The sequence below is a fragment of the Propithecus coquereli genome, unplaced genomic scaffold, assembly GCF_000956105.1.
Source record: "Propithecus coquereli isolate 6110/MARCELLA unplaced genomic scaffold, Pcoq_1.0 Scaffold125, whole genome shotgun sequence".
NCBI classification, from domain to species: Eukaryota; Metazoa; Chordata; class Mammalia; order Primates; family Indriidae; genus Propithecus; species Propithecus coquereli.
This window is the reverse complement of record NW_012136636.1, coordinates 7,007,442-7,026,564: the sequence shown is the minus strand read 5'-3', so window position 1 is coordinate 7,026,564 and position 19,123 is coordinate 7,007,442. Positions and strand designations below refer to the sequence as shown.

Below are 19,123 nucleotides of genomic sequence, written 5' to 3'. Positions count from 1 at the left end.
GGACAACTCGGGGCAGGGGAAGCATCACTTCAGACTCGGAGAAGGTCACCTGCAAGCAGCGGGGCTGACAAGACAGCTGGAGAGGCCTCTGGTCGAGGTGTGGTGGGCTGGGTAACTGGCGTGTGATCTTCCGTGCTTTTCATCTTGTTGAGCAGATCAGGACAACTCACATCAACCGTATTTGGGAGGGACGGTGCTGGCAAATGTCGCCTGAGAAAACAGCCGGGCCCATCCCAGGGAGCCTCCCATGGGGACGAGGACTGGGTTCACAAGCCCCCGGGGCCCTCACCCTCACATTTGCACCTGTGTTGCCGTGAGTTGCCTGGAGAGCACGGTGACTGTGTAGGGACACTAAGCGGTTAGCTGCGCCTCGCGGCAAAGCAGTCGAGTGTGGGCTCGCAGCACGTGCGCGGGCTGTGAACAGCTTTCTAGCCGGGAGGACTGAGTGTCCTACGGACACGCGGCTGCGCTTCCTTCTGCAGCGGACCCGGAGAGCGGCCAGCGCCTGCTCAGTGACAAAGTGGCTAGCTGGTGTAGGTGCTGGTGCTGAATTCCTTTGGTAGTCTTCTTTAGAAAAAAATAAAATCGATTTTTGGGTTGGCAGCTGAAAATGAAAGTTTACAAAATTCTCGGGAAGTTCCAGCAGGCAAAATGAACCCTGGAGTAGAAGGCAGAGTGGATATATTTGCAGATTCAGGATGGTGAGTGGGCCAACTTGTGTCTCTAACCTTTCTGTGCCTCGGGGTCTATATCTTTAGCACAGGAATTGCATTTGCCTTAATCTCTTTCTTGTTTTTTTTTTTTTTTTTTAACATTAACTGAGAAAATTCATTGAAAAATACATTTTACTCTCTTCAGGTAAGGAAATTTCCATTGTAAAATATAAATCTGCATGCTTTTTATACTGTAATTCTGTATAAGAATATGTGAAAAAATGTTTACTGATTAAAAAAAAAAAATTAAGCACCAAGGCTGGGCACGGTGGCTCACGCCTGTAATCCTAGCGCTCTGGGAGGCCAAGGCAGGAGGATCGCTTGAGGTCAGGAGTTTGAGACCAGCCTGAGCCAGAGTGAGACCCCGTCTCTACTAAAAATAGAAAAATTAGCCGGTGTGGTGGTGAGTCCCGGTGACTCGGGAGGCTGAGGCAGGAGGATCACTTGAGCCCAGGAGTCTGAGGCTGCAGTGAGCTATGATGACGCCACTGCCCTCTACCCAGGGCGACAGAGTAAGACTGTTTCAAAAAACAAAACAAACAAACAAACAAAAGAATAAGCACCAAAATGAACTCCTGGAGCGAGTGCCAAGCGAGAAGAGCGCTGCGGCCTCACAGGTTCTTCATGCAAACTTGGCAGCGGCTGATGTGTGTCCTGATGAGGCCGGCCTTGAGCGTGTCGGCCGAGGGCGAGCCCTGGAAGCTCTGCTCGGGGATGGTGGTCAGCCAGAAGCTGTACTTGTTGGCGTAGTAGTGGCAGGTCCCACGGCCCCCGTTGCACTCGATGAACGGCGTGGCGCGGAAGTCCTCCAGACAGCTGCCCGGCGACACCAGTGACTGGCCGCCGCCTTCATCCCCGGCGGCGGTGTGCTGCTCAGAGGGCAGAGACAGCAAGTTAGGAGCCTGCAGCCCGGAGTGCCCAGGGCTCAGGGTATAGCCTGCTGTTGCTGGTTTGTTTCTACTGAACAACAGACCATGACCACGTCTGTGTCACTGCGGACCCACACTCAGCACTGTCCTGAATGCACCTTGTGCAGCAGGAGGGGGTGTCGGGATAAACTCAGGGCCCCATGCAGGTGGCACCCCGGGCATGAGAGTGTGCCGAGCTGCCGGGCAGGGCCGTCCACACCCACCACGGTCATGGCTGGCTGTTCGGTAAAACCAGAACAACAATTGCAGGCATCATCAGTATGTACTGTTGACTGTGTTTTGTACAAAAACCAAACACAAGCATCTACCCAATCATCCATTCAAAGAAAAATGCTTGGCAGGAGAAATAACAAAATGTTAACTTTTTAAAAATAAAAAATAAAACACATGGGCCAGTGTCTGAGGCAGGTAAGTTACAGGTAAGCACTGCAGTGGCCTCCCTAGCCCTCTGTATACGTTGGTGATCAGGGAGGAAGAATGAGTGGTTTTAGTTATTTTTTTCTTTTTAAAAAAATCTGTACTTGCTGATTTTTCTACAATAAATATGTATTGTGTCATCAACATTTTTTAAAAATCAGAAGTTGTTAATTGAGCAATTAGTCAATTCTGAGGTTGCCAGGAAACTGGGTGAGGTTTCCAAGGGAGCTTTGTTTTTTTACTATTTTAAAGTTTTACTTTCGGTTGCACAAACATCGTTAGCTTTTATGGGGGCACATGGTAGGGCTCTGGATCTCAGAGTTTGTATATGAGTGTCACTTGGCTTGGCTGAGCAGGTTTGAGTGGTGACGGGGGTGGTCAGAGCCTGTTTATTTGGAACGGAAACATCTCAGGTCAGTTTGCAGGGAAAAAGAGGCTGCACTGTGATATATTTAAGCAGGGGCCTCAGTTGAACCTTTTCTGCGAACAAAACAGCAAAAAATCAAAAACTAAATCTCTAAAAGGTGTTCTGCTCACAGAAGGCAGAAGCCTCCCAGCTCCGCACTGCCCCGCTCTGTCTGCTGAGAACAGGCGGTGGGAAGTGGGGCCTCACTTTGGTCTGAAGGAGCAGAGGCCATGCTGGGGGCTGCAGGCACAGCCCTGGGAGGGACACCCCAGTGGAGCCTCCAGGGTCAGTGGGAGCACAATGTTAGAAGCCTTAGAGGCTGGCGCCAGCTGGGTAATAGCTGACTTTGGTACACACATGCACACACACATGGACACGCACACATATACTCACATACGTGTCCTCACACAGACACACACATGCATGTACACACACATGCATGTATGTATGTACACTCACGCGCACACTGATGAGGGCACACACAGCGTGCATTCATGTGCACACACACGCATACATGGACACAGCGCATGCACATACACACCCTTTCCAGTGTGCTCTTCTCAGCGGACAAGCCTCTGGCTTTGGGACTCATGGCAGCCAACATATCTTAAGACAATTGCCTGAATGAGAGGCTGACACTGAGAAGAAGCCTTGAACACTTACACATCCATATGGACCATGTAGTAGCCTGAATTAAAAAATGAAAACTACTGCCTGGGCATGGTGGCTCATGCCTGTAATCCTAGCACTTTGGGAGGCTGAGGTGGGAAGACTGCTTGAGGCTAGGAGTTCAAGACCAGCCTGCGCAACATAGTGAGACCCCTTCTCAACGAAAAATAGAAAAGTTAGCCAGGCATGGTGACATGTGCCTGTAGTCCCAGCTACTCAGGAGGCTGAGGCAGGAGAATCGCTTGAGCTCAGGAGTTCGAGGTTACAGTGAGCTGTGATTGTGCCACTGCACTCCAGCCTGGGCAACAGAGCAAGATCTTGTCTCAAGAAAAAGAAAAAGGAAAAACTAAAATAATGGCCAGCTAGATATGTGTAGTTGCCACTAGACCAGCTTCGAGAGAGGCCCCCAAGGAGAGGGAGCAGATGGGTTCTGCTGTGACAGCTCCGGCCCCACTGTCTGCACATGGGAGCTCTGCCCTCCTCCCCAACAGGGCACTCATGGGAATGCAAAAGGCACACCCCTTGGGCTGCCCATCCTCACCGGCCGCTGTTGACCATGCAACAGCTCTGAGCTGAGCTATCTCCTTTCCAAAGTCAGCTCTCATTATGTAGAGATGCTGGCAGCCCTGAGCAGTACAATGTGCTCATCACTTTATGGGGTGGATTAAAGGGTATTTGATGTGCAGACGAGACATGCCACAGCTCACCTATCTATCAACAATGCCGATGGGACTTTCTGCTGCTCTTACAAGTTAAGGCATTTCCTGAGCCCTGGTTCTATCAGCAGGGTGAGAGGACCCGTCTCAGGCCTTTTGGGGAATGTTGGGTTCTGGCTTGCTGGAGCTTTCAGCCATTTATTTAAGCAGAGGATAAAGTGTGCAGGGGATAATTTCTGCATGTCTAGTGACATTAATTTGAGACATAACTGCTAATGAAACAAGGGACGTTTGAATTTTTTGGATACCGTGTAATCACTCCCTTCATGAGGAAGATGGTTTGTTTATTTTTGAATTTAACAATGGGGTTTAAGGAAATAGGAACCATCAAAGGTTACTTCCTCCATGACACAGGGAACCCTGAAGGTCATTGTGAAACCCAAAGAAGGTCGCTCCAAAGTCACCTTAAAGGATAGTTTCTTAAAAAGTAGAAATTGCACCTGTCCCTGTACAGAACTTAGGATCCTGCTACTTCAACTTATACAGCAATAATACCTATTAAAATATTAAAGTAACAATACGTATTTATCTTTCCCTTCCTTTCCTAGAATCTGGATTTTTCTCTGTTGTTTTGAAAGATTAGCAATTGTTAATTTACGTTATTTATATAATTTATAAAATATTTAACATGTTGGGCATCTGATCAATATAGGTAGAGTTGCGACAGCTATAATAAATGTAAACTCAATGGAAGACCCACTGCCTTTGGCTGGACTTCTTTTCCCCCACAATGGTATACGGACAGTCCCTGACTTAAGATTTTCCACTTTACAATGGTATGGAAGTGACATCCCCCAGAAGGCATGAGTGACGAGACGGGTCCTCTCACCCTGATAGAACCAGGGTCAGGAAGTACCTCACTTCTAAGAGCAACAGAAAGTCCTGTTGGCACTGACAGTGCACTCAACGTACGATGGGGTTACACCGTGATAAGCCCATCATGGATTGAAAATGCACTTTCGATTTAGGATTTTTTCATCCCGCAGTGGGTTTATCGGGCTGTAACCCCATCAGGAGTCAGGGAGCCTGAAGTGAACTGTGAGAGATGCTGCGGTGGTACAATCCCCACCCTTGATGTTAAGCTCACCTACGCTGGCCAAAACTGAAGCTTCTCTGTTTTATACCCAAAGGCAATCTGGAACTCATATTCCAGAAATTTTCTCATCAATGTACATCCATTTAAAACCAACCAGTTCATATATGTTTCTTGAGGGTATTCTAGGTTCCAGATAGATTCTACATAAGATTTTTAGGATTATACATAAAATTCTTGCCTATATTTACATTATGGTAAACTAAAAACAGCTTTACCTTTGGTGTTGGGCCTAGTAAGACAGATAACAGGCCAAAGTTATCCAAATTACACTGTGAACAAAGACTCGGTAGCAAATTAACGGGCCTTCTCTGGGTGGGGGCAGCCCATGCGTTGGCAAGTGGCTTGGTTAGCAAAGTGCAAGCTTTGTCATCTCTCACTCATCCCCTGGGTGAAGTGCTCTTGTGCAGTGCACAACTTGAACAACTGCCCTGTCTGATTATTCTTACAAAGGCAAATGTTTTTGCAGTGTCCCCAGCCAAGGTGTGGTTGTGGAGACGAACTCGATTTCCACCTGGTTCCATGCTCTGAGAGAGAGCAGGTAAGTACCACGTACCATGAGGAAGGAATATCCAATCCATAAACTCCGCCACCCAGGTGGGCAGTGGGGGATGGAGACATCTTGACTGTGGACAGCGATGGCAACGGCTGGGGCCTCGCACACAGAGCAGCGGCTGATGTAGGGCTTGATGTCATCCTCGGCCACAGGCATCATGGGCAGCGGGGCGGTGGTGGAGAGCCAGTAGGACTTGTCGTTACGGCTGGCATAGTAGCAGACGTCACCGGGGTTGCAGTACAGGAAGGGCATGGTGCTGAACCGCGCCAGGCAGGAGCCTGCCAGCCCTGCGGGAGAAGGGGTCATGAGCTGGCAGCCCATCATGGCTGGAGCATGCTTCTGCAGCCCTGGCCAGGCCCGGGATGCTCCACATCATGGATGGCCCCAGGGCCAAGCCCAGGACAGGTTTAGTCATCCTCTGGGGGACCAAGCTGAGGCTTTCCAATTCCTTTTATTAAAGAATAGAACAGACTCCACTGGCATTTCAGAACAGCTCTGCTCTTCTAGAAGATCTCACATATACCTCTGGACCAAGTTGGTCAGCAGGGAGCTGTTTCTATGTGATTTGGGGTGAGCCCTATGTTAAGGGGATCTTAACAGCACGGCCCCAAGAAACTCCTGATGGCATGCAAGACAAAGCCCCTCTATGCCTCATGGCGCCCTCCAGAGGGGTCCCCGGCTGTCCCCACCTCCCAAGAGCTCCACTGCTTCTGGGTCCAAGGACGTTCTTTATCTCATGCAAGAGAGAATTATTTAGCTAAGCAGCTTTCCCTGTGCACGTCCACGGTGCAAAGTCCTAGAGCCAGAAGTGTGGTGCACCCTTGGCCTTCTGGCCCCTGTCCTTGTCTGTCTGTTTTAGGTCCTTGTCCTTGTCTGTCTCGGCTCCACTGTGGTTTAAGAACTTGTTATGGAAGTAGAGCACAGAGACAGGAATGTGCACACATGACAAGCGTCCAGCTCCACAGACTTCCCCAGGCTGAGCGTCCAGTGTCACCTGCACCGCGGAACAGAACGTGGTCAGTGTCCTGGTGCCCCTCACGTACTCCCCTCAAAGGTGACCACAGACTAGGATGCCCCCACTCTCACTTTCAGTTTCTGTTTGTTGCCTTTTCTGTATTTTTTAGGTCACCGTAATGCCTTTTAAAGGCTTACTTTGACAATCACACACGAACACGTGCACGTGTCCATTTTCCCGGGGCATCTGTGTGGGAAAGGATGTGAAGCCCAGCCCCTCTCGGCCCCGCCTGGCTCCAGCTTGCCTACAGAACTTGGCGCGAAAAGCAGGAAGGAGGTGAAGCAACAGGCGGCCCCCAGTGGAGAGGGGCCCTGCCGGGCTGGAGCCATACCTGAGCCACACCCGAGCCTGCGGAGGTGGATGCCGAGTTAAAAGGCAGGTCTGTGTGTTAAGGTGTGAGGATTTTGGGAGACTTCTACTTTGAAGGTCCTTTTACTCTTTTCTGAAGCCCCGGGAAGGTGAGGGACCCAGGCCCGCAGTCAGGAGGAACTCACAGGCCTGGGAGGACTCACAAATCTCACTGTGTCCTTTGACCTTGACACCTCCAGGGCCAGGAGCCCGGCAGTCGCGGGGCGGGCGGGGCACCTACCCAGGTCCTGGTTGTGGGCCTTCTCCTGGCCTTCGAAGTACAGCAGGCTGTACCCGCTCCACAGCCGGTTCATGCCCACGGGGCACATGGGCTCCTGGTCCGTCTGGCTGTGCTTCACCAGGAGGTAGCCGATGCTCACGCTGCGGCCCGGCATGCCGGGCAGGCCGGGGCTCCCCGGACGGCCTGGCTCACCTAGGGCCGAGCAAGACAAACAGCCCTTTTCAGCTGCCCCGTGGGGACCTCTGGACCCGGGGCGCAGGGCAGTTTTTGGGGACACCCAGAATGGACGCTCTTCTTCCCCAAGCTTGGGTCTGTCTTTTTAGACCAGGAGCCTCTTGGGAAGAATTTGACTTAAACTTTGTGCCCAGTAGCACGAGCTGATGATAAGAATGCGACTGAACTTGGAGGGTGGGTCCTTTCCTTAAAGCACTCAGCTGGCCACAGAACGTTCCCCTCAGGGTGTGCTGAATGGATGAGCCTTCGAGTTGGAGGTGTCAGAAGAAGACACACCAGGCAGCCCTGCTCCCTGTGCAGCGGGAAAGGCAGCCTATCTCAGTCAAGTTCACTGTGCACGTGGCCATTCCCCGGGTTGGAATGTTCTTCCCATGTGGAGCTGAGATCTGCCTCCCGGTAACCTCCACTCGGGGGGTCCATTCTGCCTGGAGCACAGCAGGGCAGCTGATCTCCAGCACAACGGCCCTTCCGACTGTGAAAGCAGCCGTGCCCTCCCCTCCAAGGCACAGCCACTATGCCCCACTCTCCCACGATGTCCCCTCCCCCCTTCTCTGTGCTCTCTGCCCTGATGGACTCTGACTTCTCCACGTTTGTTTCCAGATGTGCGTCTGACAGGCACCACCTCTGCCTGTGTATCTGCCCTGGGAGGGCAGATTGCTATTTCCTTTGATCTGGACACTGCTCATGCCGCCTACGTTTAATTTTTCCCACGGCTGCTCATACCGTCAGCTCAAACTGAGCTCAGGTTGATTAAAACAAACATCAAGGATTTTTGTTTTGCACCAATGGCCGTTATTCCTGGCCTGCCCCGTCCACCCTGCACATGCACAAATAATTTTAAGAGACTTGACAATGGCTCCTGTTAATTCACTTGGTTTCCTTCAGCTCCTTGAGGTTCATCAACCCCTGCCCCTCACGCTGCAGCACCTGCACACGTCTCGGAGGAGGGGAGGGAGCCTGTCCGGGTGCTCTGGGCTAAGTGGGGAGCCCAGGGATGACGGCCACAGACAAGCTGGGGGTGGGAGTGAGGGGAGAGGCAGCCCCCGTCTCTGGCTTTTCGGCACCACAGTCTGTGTGTCAGGCCCACGGAGCACCCCAGAGAGGCCCCTGCCCTCCCCTTCCCCATTGGTCACTCACCTTCTTGGCCAGTTGGCCCCTGGTGCCCCACAGGCCCTTGGTCCCCCCGGAACCCTGGAACAGCCGACACGCCGCCTCTTCCCTGGGGCCCGGCCTTCCCTGGTTCCCCGCGGAGACCTGCAAGGCACCAGACAAGCCTGAGTGATGCCTGCAAGCTGCATGGGCTGGCCCGGCTGGTGCTCAGCAAGAGGACCAAAGTGGACACAAAGCAAAGGAGATGAGCCCCTCCCTGGAGGCTCCAGCTCAGCACCTACCTGGGTCTCCGGGGGGGCCCTGGGGCCCCATCTCGCCTTGCGCCCCGGGAAGACCTCTCCTCCCCTGGGGACCCACTATCCCAGGCTGCACGGCGATCCTCGGGGGGACTCCTGCAATCCCTGGGGATCCCACAGGGCCGGGCGCACCTGGAAAGGGAAAGAAAGGCCCTGTAAACACACGCGGACCCCCAGCTTCTCTCTCTGACTTCCACGCCGCGGAAGCCCATCTTGGCACTTCCTGGAACAATCTTGCTTTCCAGGGGTGAGATGGGTAATACCGCACTGAGGGGTCACTCTGCACCCTGCCACTGAAACATTCCATTTTCCTTCCACCAAGCCCCCGTAAGCGCATTTGGGGCCCAGCCCTGGTTTTCTCTCTGCTCTTTAGACTGTGAGGACGCTGGAGGACAGAGAGGATGCTGGCCTGAGCCGCTGAGCCCTGCAGCGTGCAGACGGCACTTACCGGGGAATCCTTGGTCTCCTTTGGGTCCCCTGGGGCCTCTGTCACCCACAGTCCCGGTGGCTCCAGTGTTGCCCATGAGGCCCTGCTCACCCCTGGGCCCTGCAACACAAAGGGGACGTTGGGACTCGAGTGTGTCGGGAGGGGGGCTCCAGTCACCGTGACCACTGCTGCGGGCACTGTTACCTTTCTCCCCTGGGAGACCGAACACGCCAGGCCTGCCCTGGGGGCCGGGGTCCCCGACCCATCCTTTGGTGCCTGGGACTCCGGGAGCTCCTGGGTTCCCCGCGTCACCTTTGCCTCCAGGAAGAGCAGCAGGCCCGGGTGGCCCAGGGGGGCCTCGGTAACCTGTTGGCACAAATCACAAGAAAGGAGAGTTGAAACAGGACCCCGAGGAGGCACCGCCACAGCCAACCGGGGCACTGGGACTCCAGGGGATGGGTGGCCATGTGCAGAGTCACCCGCTCAGGAGATGGTCTTTGGCAGGTTTGTAGCACTGCAAGACTTTATCTTTCTTTTGTTTTTATAAATTGCGGTAAAAAATATATAAAACTTACCATCTTAACCATTTCTAAGTGTACTGTGCAGTGGCATTAAGCACATTCACATTGTCATGCAGCTGTCACCACCATCCATCTCCAGAACTTTCTCATCATCCGAAACCAAAACCGTCCCCTTCACCTAACCCCTGGCACCCACCGCCCTGCTTTCTATGAATTTGATGATTCTAGCTCTGTCGTTTACGTGGAATCCTGCAGAATTTGTTCTTTTGTCACTGGCTTATTTCACTCAGCTCAATGTCCACAAGGTTCACCCAGGTCATAGCTTGTGACAGGACTTCCTTCTTTCTCAGACTGAATAACGTTCCCCGGTGTGTGCAGACCGCACTGTCTACTTGCTCATCCATGATGGACTGATCAGCGTGGCGGGTCCACCTCGTGGCTGCTGTGAATCATGCCGCAGTAAACGCTGAGGCACAAATGCTGTGTGACAGGTGGCTTCACCTGCACCCCACCTCTCTTCAGTCCTCAGGTGACACGTGGCTGGGACCCACAAACCAGACTTGATACCTGCCTAAGCGCGACGCGGCGGAGCACAAGCAGCCCCTCCACGGTGCGCGCTTCCGAGTCCACTGCAGTCTGTCTGATCCTGCAGCAAGTGACTGACAAGGCCTGTGCCTCGGTTTCCTGGGGACCAGGTCGTGCAGGGGTGGACAAAACGCAGGATGAGCCACAGTGGCCACTGCCCCTTGGGCCGGGGTCTGGACACAGTGTGGGAATGAACATCTGTTCTACTCTGAAAGTAAGCGGCCATCGCAGTGCCTGCCATGGAGATTACAACGCGCAAACGCCTGAGACCCACTCACCTTCCAGGCCGAATATGCCTGGTGCCCCTTTGTCACCGGGTGATCCAGAGATGTTGGAAGGTGGTGTGATGCCAGGGAACCCCTGCAGTCCCGGACTCCCGGCTGGGCCTCGTGCCCCTAGGAGGAAAGTGGAAGAAGTTATTTGCAGCAGCAGGGCCCACCTTTTCCAATCCGCTGCTTTCCCTCCATGCCAGCACCTGCAGAGGGCCAGAGCCACTGAGGGCGAGGGACACCTCAGGGTGAGCTCTCTGAGTGGAGCTGGGGCGGCAGGGACCTACATGACACACCGTCAGGAGGGCTGGCCACCCACCAGCAGATCCTCCCTCCTGCGAGCACACGGCCACGGCCAGGCCCGAGAGCCTCTCCTGGGATCTGTCCTGTGCGTTCTACCTGCTCAAGGCGCTGCCTGGCCGTGCAGACGGAGCCTCAGCCGCAGCCCAGCCAGAGCTGCTTAGCTCTGTCCCGCGACCGCGGCGGCTCTGTGAGCACGGGGCTGGAGGGAGGCTGCAGCACTGCGGAGTGAGGCGTGCGGGCTGCATTCACGTCATCCATCCTCCCCGAGCTGCCTTCCAGTACTCGGACCCCAGCTATGCACGGAGTTGACCTTCACTGCTCACGGATTCTGTATTTCCCACTTTGTCTACTCTTGAAAACTCTCTGTAACCCCTCGAACCAACGCTGGTGCTCTTGGACTTGCACAGAGAGGCAAAATATTAACATTTCATCCCAGCTGAGGTCCAGCAAGGTGACGCCTTGCTTCAGCTCATACTGCAAATGATGTCCTTACTGCGGTCTGTTTAGTGCCACGTTTTCCACATTTTTGTGCTGTGGTTAGTGATATTGCTGTTTAAAGTGTCCTCGTTGTGCTGAGGTGCCACCTACTGTTCCTAAGCACCAGACAAGGCTGTGATGAGCCTTTGGGAGAAAACGCGAGTCAGAGAAGCCTGCAGCATGATCACGCACTGCCGGCCCGAGCCCAGCACTAACGCAGCAGCCACACGTGTGCAACACGCTGCCACTAACCAGGAACACACAGAAAACAGAGCGATATGTTGATCGCTGATGAACATGCTGGGATCAGATGAGCTCAGGAACCTAACCCTGTATTTCCCCGGGAGCAACGGCTCAGTGCTCATGAACCCAGTGTCCTCGGGAACTTCAGGACTCACTACCGTGAGTCATGAGAATTGACAGTATTTGCGTTAAAGGCTTTGGCACTAACAGGGGATGAACCTTGGAGGAAAACGGCCACATACAGAAACTGTGGAAATCCCCTCCTCCCTGTGTCATCAGCCATGAGATGTCGATGGGGTTGTGTGTGCCAGGCGGGGCTGCCCAGGGCTTGGTGAGCAGAACAAGGAAGTCACTTTCTCTCCTACCTACTCAGTCATTTGTTTCTCCTGAAGGTCTAGGGACCAAGGCTAGCATTCGAATCCTTCAAAGCATCAGAATGTGCAAGTGTCCAAGACGGGCACCATTTTTGCTCTGGAGGAAGAGTGAGCTGGGACACAGAGCAAACACATAAAAGTAAGACGAGGTACCGACAGCCGTTCCTGTGCATTCCCTCTGGCTTCGTGACTAATCCACATCATCCGTAACACGAAGAGATTTTCCCGTTGAAAGATCCTGGTGCCCGTCCCGGGGGGGCGGATTCCATTCGTCCGTATTTTCAAGCAGGAGGAAGAAACAAATGCCAGGGGAACATTTTGAAAAGTGGCTCCAGTCTCACAAATCACACACAATAAGCAAGTGGATTTACCGACCTTGAGGGGATTAGTGAGCCACCATCTGCAGTTTGATACAAAATGACACCCGGTGAACTGCTTCTGACTGTTGTCACAAAGTAACCGGAGCAGATGGCGAGCATCAGTACATAGTGGCAGACTCCTGCGTTAGACGATCCAGTGACACCCCAGATTGGCCAGATTCCCGTGAAAACAATTAACTCCAGTGACTGGGACTCTGTTAATGAGAACACTTAGCAAACATGAGTCAGTCTGCTGGAGTCAGGAGGAAAACGGCTATGTTTCCTCAGCGGAGCCCACGGATCTTCCTAACTACTGAGAAAAACTCTATGGATACGGGTGTCGGCAGTAGAAAGCGCTGAGGTGCAAATTCCAGCTGCAGTGTCGGAGACGAAACTCACGCAAAGGAAGACAACAGACTGAGATTATTCCCACGTCCTCAGAGAAGAGCCTGCGTCCTGAGCAACACTGCAGTCAGCCTGTGGGCGTCATCACAGGACATCCTTTTCCCTTGTCACCAGCCAGAGGCAGCGGCCGCACACGCCAGGGCCCACTGGGCACGATGCGGTGTCTGCTCTGGCCTCCGGGACCGGCTCCTTGGGCCACCACGCAGGATGAGGGCTCTGAACCGAATACCTAGAGTTGTTTGGAAGCAGGAGGGCAGCCCAGGTCCCTTGGGTGGGTGCAGGGAGCTCACAGCAGGCTCAGAAGAGTTTGATATATGGGTGCTGCACAGATTGCGTGTGGACCGGGGCTGTAAGTGGTAAGTTAGGGATATTCTGGGCTACACATAACTGTTTCAAGTGACATCAAAAGGAGTTATGCTATAGCTTCACGATGTTCACCTCGAACAAACATGTATTGAGTCTCACTGTCTGATGAGCACTTTAATGAGGGATAAATAGGAGAATAAACAAGGTAATTTCCTTGGAGATGGAAATTGTAACCTACCCTTGCAGTCAGTTTCTGAGCCTGGGCAGCCCACATGTGAGTAGGGGGTTAAAACCTCCCCATCACACAAACACTGACAGCTTGTGTTCTGTGAGTGCTCGCTGGGCCAGTGCTCTGCATGCACCGTCAAAACACCAGCTCTGTGTCCTCCACCCTTCCTGGCGCTGGGTGTCTTCCACGTCTGTGGGCCAAGCCTTCTCCGTAGCTGCTCTCAGACCCCTTGCAGATTGCAGACTGGGGAGATGATCACTGAGACCCTCTTTGAAAAATGTGCTATCTTTTGAGGACTTTAAAAAAGCCAACACGTATTGCTGGCCTCCTGTGTGCAAGAGCTTTGCCTGTATTATCTCACTGAATCCGCTAATACCCAGAAGTGCATATTCCTCCTCATTCTACAGACAAAGCCTAGAGAGAGTCAATACCATGGCCAAGATCACATGGTGATCACAGGGCAGGTATGAGAGGCAGAACAAGAACCCAGCAGGTGTCTGCCTTAAAGGTCACGGGCATGGTCAACTTTACTGCTGGGCTCTTGAGAGGCTTATGCTGGTAGACTGACCCTAGATCCTTACCCCTAACTGGGGCTTGTGTTTATTATACTGCTCCTGGATCCTCAACCCTAACTGGAGCTTATACAACTGTCTCACCCTAGATCCTCCCTCCTGACTGGGACTTGTGCTAGTGAACTGCTCCTAGATCATCACCCTTGACCGGGGCTTATGCTTATAGACTGACCCTAGATCCTTACCCCTAACTGGGGCTTGTGTTATTATACTGCTCCTGGATCCTCAACCCTAACTGGGGCTTATGCAACTGTGCTGCTCCTAGATCCCCATTCCTGACTGGGGATTGTGCTATGAACTGCCCCTGGATCCTCACCTTGCTAGGGCTACGTGAGCACCATGCTGCCTCCTGGCACACACAGTAAGGCTCCCGTTGGGAGCCCCTCTCCTCTTTCTCTTGTCTTTACATCAATGCTGTAGAGCTCTGATGTCAGGAATTCTGGAGTTTCCAGCTATTTGTGAGGGAAAAGGGAGGCCAGGGTGTTGCCTGGCACCAGTGTCTGAGCCAGGAGATGCCTCTGGTCAGGGCGGCCCCAGAGACAGAATGCTGGGGAGCAGCACAGACGGTCAGGAACAGACGCGGAGGTGTGAGCTCACGCTCGACGGGACAAGCTCCTGATTTCTCTCTTATGTAGGAACGTTTCCCATTTCATTTAGACTGGAGCCCACCTCGTCTGGTGAGCAGGGAGGCCAGGAGGTGGGAAGACGTGTGCCTGATCATTTCCTACCCAAGGACAGGTCAGCCTGGCGCAGCTGGGAGGTTCAGTGCGTTTACTTATTCGCGTATTCGCTACTCAGGGTGCTTGTCATGGCCAGGCCTGCACCGGTGCCCCACGGGCACACAGAGGGATCAGACGGGGTCTCCAGGCCAGGGAGCCCATCTGCTACCATGCAGGATGAGTGGTCAATGCCTAAACAACACGATGGGATAAAATAATGGTATAGCAGAGTATCAGCAACGGAAGGCTGGCCAAGAGGTTCCGCAACAAGAAATCCTCCGTGGAGAAAGCAGCTCATCCCTACACCTCTGCTCAGCGAGGCTGCAGGGCCCAGCCCCTGCCAGGTCTGTCAGGAGAGGGTGGTATCTGCTCTGCAGTGTGTGGCTCACCTGGAGCTCCTTGTTCCCCTTTCTGTCCCGGGGCTCCCACAGGGCCTGGGAGGGTGTTGGCCTCTCCTGGGTCACCTCTGTCCCCAGGAGAGCCTTGGAAACCTGGGTCTCCATAGATGTCAGCACCTGGGGAAGAGTCAAAACAGCATTCAGGGTCAACACTTTCCAACCACTCAAGGCTGATTTTCCAAGAACAGTTGAGTGTGACTCTAACACAGAGAGACAGAAGGCAGCCAGGGGATCCCAGCCTGCTACCTGGCCTGGAGCTCACAGGATCTGAGATTTGGAAGGGTCTCAGAGGGATCATGGTGGAACCCCTTGGCTTTAGAGATAAGAAAACTGAGGCTCATCAGAGGGTCCCTAGGCCTTCTGCCTTCTGGGAGACAGCTCTAGATGCCAGGCCCTAATTAGGTTTTAAAAGCAAAACACTATTTAAAATCTTTGACAATGATTTCCAGTCACTTGCCCATTGAAACTGGAATTGAAACATTAACGGGCAGGTGATTGTGTGAATTTATGTGCAATATACACACATACAAATTTATCTGTAGATAGACGACTACTTGGTTACAAAAAATATCTACAAAGAGTACATTCTAATGCCAGTTATAGGATTATGAGTGTTTTTTTCCTCTTGTTTAAATGTATTTTTAAAAAAATTTTTCTCCACTGAACATGAATAACATTTATAAACTGAAAAGAGAACAATTAGTTATCTTTAAAAAAAAAGACATAATGAATAATAAAGTGATTCCTCCCTCATTGCCCTATGCCCTTCAAGTGTTATTTTATTAGTCCAATTCATAAGTTAAAAAATTAAGTGAAAACACAAGGATATTAAGATTAGTATGAAAAGAACTAAATTTGAGATAAAGAAGTTTCAGAGAAGCTGCTGAACCTCCCTGTACTGTGCTATCTCAGGGAGGACAGAGCTCAAAGGAAGCTTTCTGGAGAAAGTGATGACCCTCTCTTTTGAGGAATACGTGGGCATCTGGAGGTTAGTGTGACAGCTTAGGAGGGGCAATGATGCCAATTTAGTCTGTCACTGGATTTCAGAAATAATGGGGCTGTGTATCCCCTTCAGGAGTTTCTTTTTCCTATGGAACAAAAACTCTGATACGTCATTTTACAGACTGAACTGTGTCCCCACCTCCAAAGTCGTAAGTTGAAGCCCTGACCCTCACGTGACCGCATTTGGAGGTGGTGCTTTTGGGAGGTAATTAGGCTCGGAGGAGGTCATGAGGTGGGGCCCCGTGATGGGATTAGTGCCCTTGTAAAAAGAGACACTGGTGCTCTTCCTGCCATGTGAGGACATGGCGGGAAGCCAGGAAGAGGCTTCCCCAGAACGTGACCACGCCAGCATGCTGACCTCCAACTTCTAGCCCCCAGGACTGTGAGCAGCTGGAGTTGACAAGACACCATTGTCACTGTCTCAAGTCTGAGAACTGCCCGGGCCAGGCAGAGCGATGCTGTCTTCCTCACGCCAGGAAATAAAAGATGACAAGTGCCGCACCGGGAAGAGCCAGGCTTCTGGACAAATACGTCCCCAAATGTGCCCATGGTCCTGCTCAAAAGGCAAGACCTTGGTTTTTCTCTCCATCTAGAAGCCTTGATGGGTCAATTCAACATAATTTTTGACATGAAAGAATGGATTTTTAGGGTCACATCTCAACACTTTGCAAAAACACAGCCCCCCGCCCCAGTGCAGCCCCTTGGGGGTGGCCGCAGAGTACCTGGGGATCCCGGCAGGCCCTTGGTGCCTGGCAAGCCGTGTAGTCCGCTGATTCCTCGGCTTCCCGGGAAACCTGTGAGGATTTTACTCATGATTACTTCACCAGTAGGATGGTAAAGGGAGCTCTGCGTGGGAGAAGCCCCCGAGAAAGTTTGGGCATGTTTCTGTTTGCTATGATACTGTCACCCCTACGATTCTGCTCAACCCTGACAAATGGGACGTGTCAACCTGTATACTCAGTTTACATGACATGTAAACTAATCACTATGTTACCCAGGAAACCACTGAACTGAAACACAGTTTTCACAGAATCTTTTCTACAGACTTTCTAGAGCCAGAAGGGGCCTGGGAGGTGACGTGCTCAATGCCTCTTCCTGATACCTATCGCTGTGCATATCCGGTTTGTAAAAACTGCTGGAACAAATGGCCTGAGGTTACTTCCTCTGCCGCTGGGTTTCTGGGGATAGAAGCGTCTCACATAAGATCAGCAAGCAGGTGGCCATTCCTTCTACGACTCCGCGGTGAGCGTGGCAGGGCGGCCTGTCTCCGCTGGGAGCGTGGAGTGGAAGGGGCCGCCCTTGGCCCTGAGCAGGGCAGCCCGATGGTGTGTGCCAGGCCAGCTCATACCCCCAGGCCCCATGGGGGCTCCCCAGACCTGGCTTCATGGGCAGCAGGGGAACCTGCAGCAGAACATCACACCCTCGAGCCCGTGCCAGGGTCTCTCCTGTGCCCTGTGTGTGGCGACCATGAGTGGACCCTGAGGCCTCTCCAGGAGGTTTTCGGTCATCTTTCTGGGAGGTGAGAGATTAGTATGTCTGTCTAAAAAGACAGCCTGGGACAAGGGCAAACACTGCACTCGTGTGTTGCATAAACCGAGGGAAGCCGCAGCCACCTGCCTCTTGCACCCTGGTGTGCTCTGTGTGCCTCACCTGGTAAGCCTGGCACCCCAGGCCAGCCGTCATCTCCCTTGCTGCCAGGCGGTCCGATCCGGCCGGGCTCTCCCTGCGGCCCCTGCAGCCCTGTCAGTCCCGGAAAGCCTGGGAGGGTAAACACAGTACAAAGCCTGAGCACCAGCGGGGGTCTGCACTCCTGTCCTGGGCCGAATATGATGAGAAATTAGAACTTCCCTTCAAGCTGGGCGTGCCTGTGGCCTTGGACCCTCATGTTCAAGTTCAATAGGATTAGTGCAGCCTTGCCAAAGAGAAAATAATGTGTATTTTTAAATTTTCGTCCTATCATCCAAATAGATACCTTGAGAAAGCAGCCCCAGAGCTCACAGGTGCTTGGAAACAGAGCAAACGAGCAGCAGCAGAGCCTGAACCGGCCCACGGCTGCCGTCCTTCATCAGCTTGGGATTCTAAATGGGTATCTGCACAGCCAAAGGCGCGGAAAGGGACCTTTACAAATCACTCGGCCACACAGACGCTTTCCCTTAGTTCCTGTGCTCCCCCAACCCGGCACTCAGGCACCCCCAGCCCCGGGCTGTTCCGCTCCAAGTTACCAGCCCTGGGGCAGGGCTGGGGGCAGGGCAGCTTGGGGGGCCTGTCCAGCTGGTGAGGTGGGAGCAGACAAGGAGACAGGCACATGTGGCCCCTTTGCTCTGGGGCACGGGAGGCTGCCCGCTCGGGAAAGGCTGCGTGGTTACAGGAGAGTTTACCTGTTTGTCCCTTCAGCCCAGGAGGGCCTTGGACTCCAGGCACGCCAGGGATCCCAGGAAAGCCGATGCTGCCCTCTATTCCCTTCTCTCCGAAGAATCCCTTTAGACCTGGAACCACAGATTGGCTGTTTGTTACAAACCTCGGACATCGCGTCACCTGGGGCTTCGTGCCTACTGGCCAACCTTCCCCCCATCCCTGTAGGACTTGAGGCTCCCGGCAACACGAGCAGTGTGGGGTCCCCCACGAGATAAGAGTACAGAAAGGAGGCAACATCACGACGCCCACGGCCCTCTCCTGGCCCCCGAGCTGTTTACAAGGAGCCGTGGTGACGGATCACGCACTTCCCGCCCTCACGTGTCCCAGGGCCACGGCGCTAGCTTGCTTTCCTAAGTTACATTTCAGGGTCAGCAGTTACTCCCATCCATCTTCAGAGAGGGATGAGAGAGATTTCCTGACTTTGTCTTCAGCTTTAATTTAATTGAAAGTGACAGTCTTTCTTGCACACTGGGCTTGAAAGCTTCGAGCCTGGTTCCCAAACTTGATACATACAGATGAGCACTCGGGTTGTTGCAGAGAAATAGAACCTCACATACCTGGCGTCCCAGCGCTGCCCCGTTCTCCCTTCAGGCCTGGCCTCCCTGGCAAATCAACAGTGTCCCCAATGTCACCTGTTACATGCAAAATAGATGGTTAAGAACAAGCCCTATTGGTTGGTGGTTGGTTTTGCAACTTTTATTGTGTTAAATTCTTAACGAGAATAAGGTGCTTCAAAACAACTATTATAGCAGCATCTGCAGGTCTGACACCACCCA

The 19,123-nt window shown here is 52.9% G+C and overlaps 1 protein-coding gene across 1 annotated transcript in view; it reads right to left on the bottom strand.

The window, feature by feature from the left end:
* Window positions 1–1,236: 1,236 nt before the first annotated feature.
* COL4A2 (collagen, type IV, alpha 2) overlaps window positions 1,237–19,123 on the bottom strand; it is a 176,939-nt gene continuing 159,052 nt past the window's right edge. Inside the window, exons 36-48 of the mRNA XM_012637946.1 lie at window positions 18,905–18,979; window positions 18,311–18,418; window positions 17,583–17,690; window positions 16,655–16,726; window positions 14,922–15,047; window positions 10,555–10,671; window positions 9,375–9,536; window positions 9,192–9,290; window positions 8,729–8,875; window positions 8,475–8,591; window positions 7,104–7,295; window positions 5,500–5,786; window positions 1,237–1,582 (exon numbers count right to left, since the gene is read on the bottom strand). Of these exons, the coding sequence (XP_012493400.1) occupies window positions 1,325–1,582; window positions 5,500–5,786; window positions 7,104–7,295; window positions 8,475–8,591; window positions 8,729–8,875; window positions 9,192–9,290; window positions 9,375–9,536; window positions 10,555–10,671; window positions 14,922–15,047; window positions 16,655–16,726; window positions 17,583–17,690; window positions 18,311–18,418; window positions 18,905–18,979 (1,868 nt within the window). The 3' untranslated portion in view covers window positions 1,237–1,324. The remainder of the gene's footprint in view (window positions 1,583–5,499; window positions 5,787–7,103; window positions 7,296–8,474; window positions 8,592–8,728; window positions 8,876–9,191; window positions 9,291–9,374; window positions 9,537–10,554; window positions 10,672–14,921; window positions 15,048–16,654; window positions 16,727–17,582; window positions 17,691–18,310; window positions 18,419–18,904; window positions 18,980–19,123) is intronic.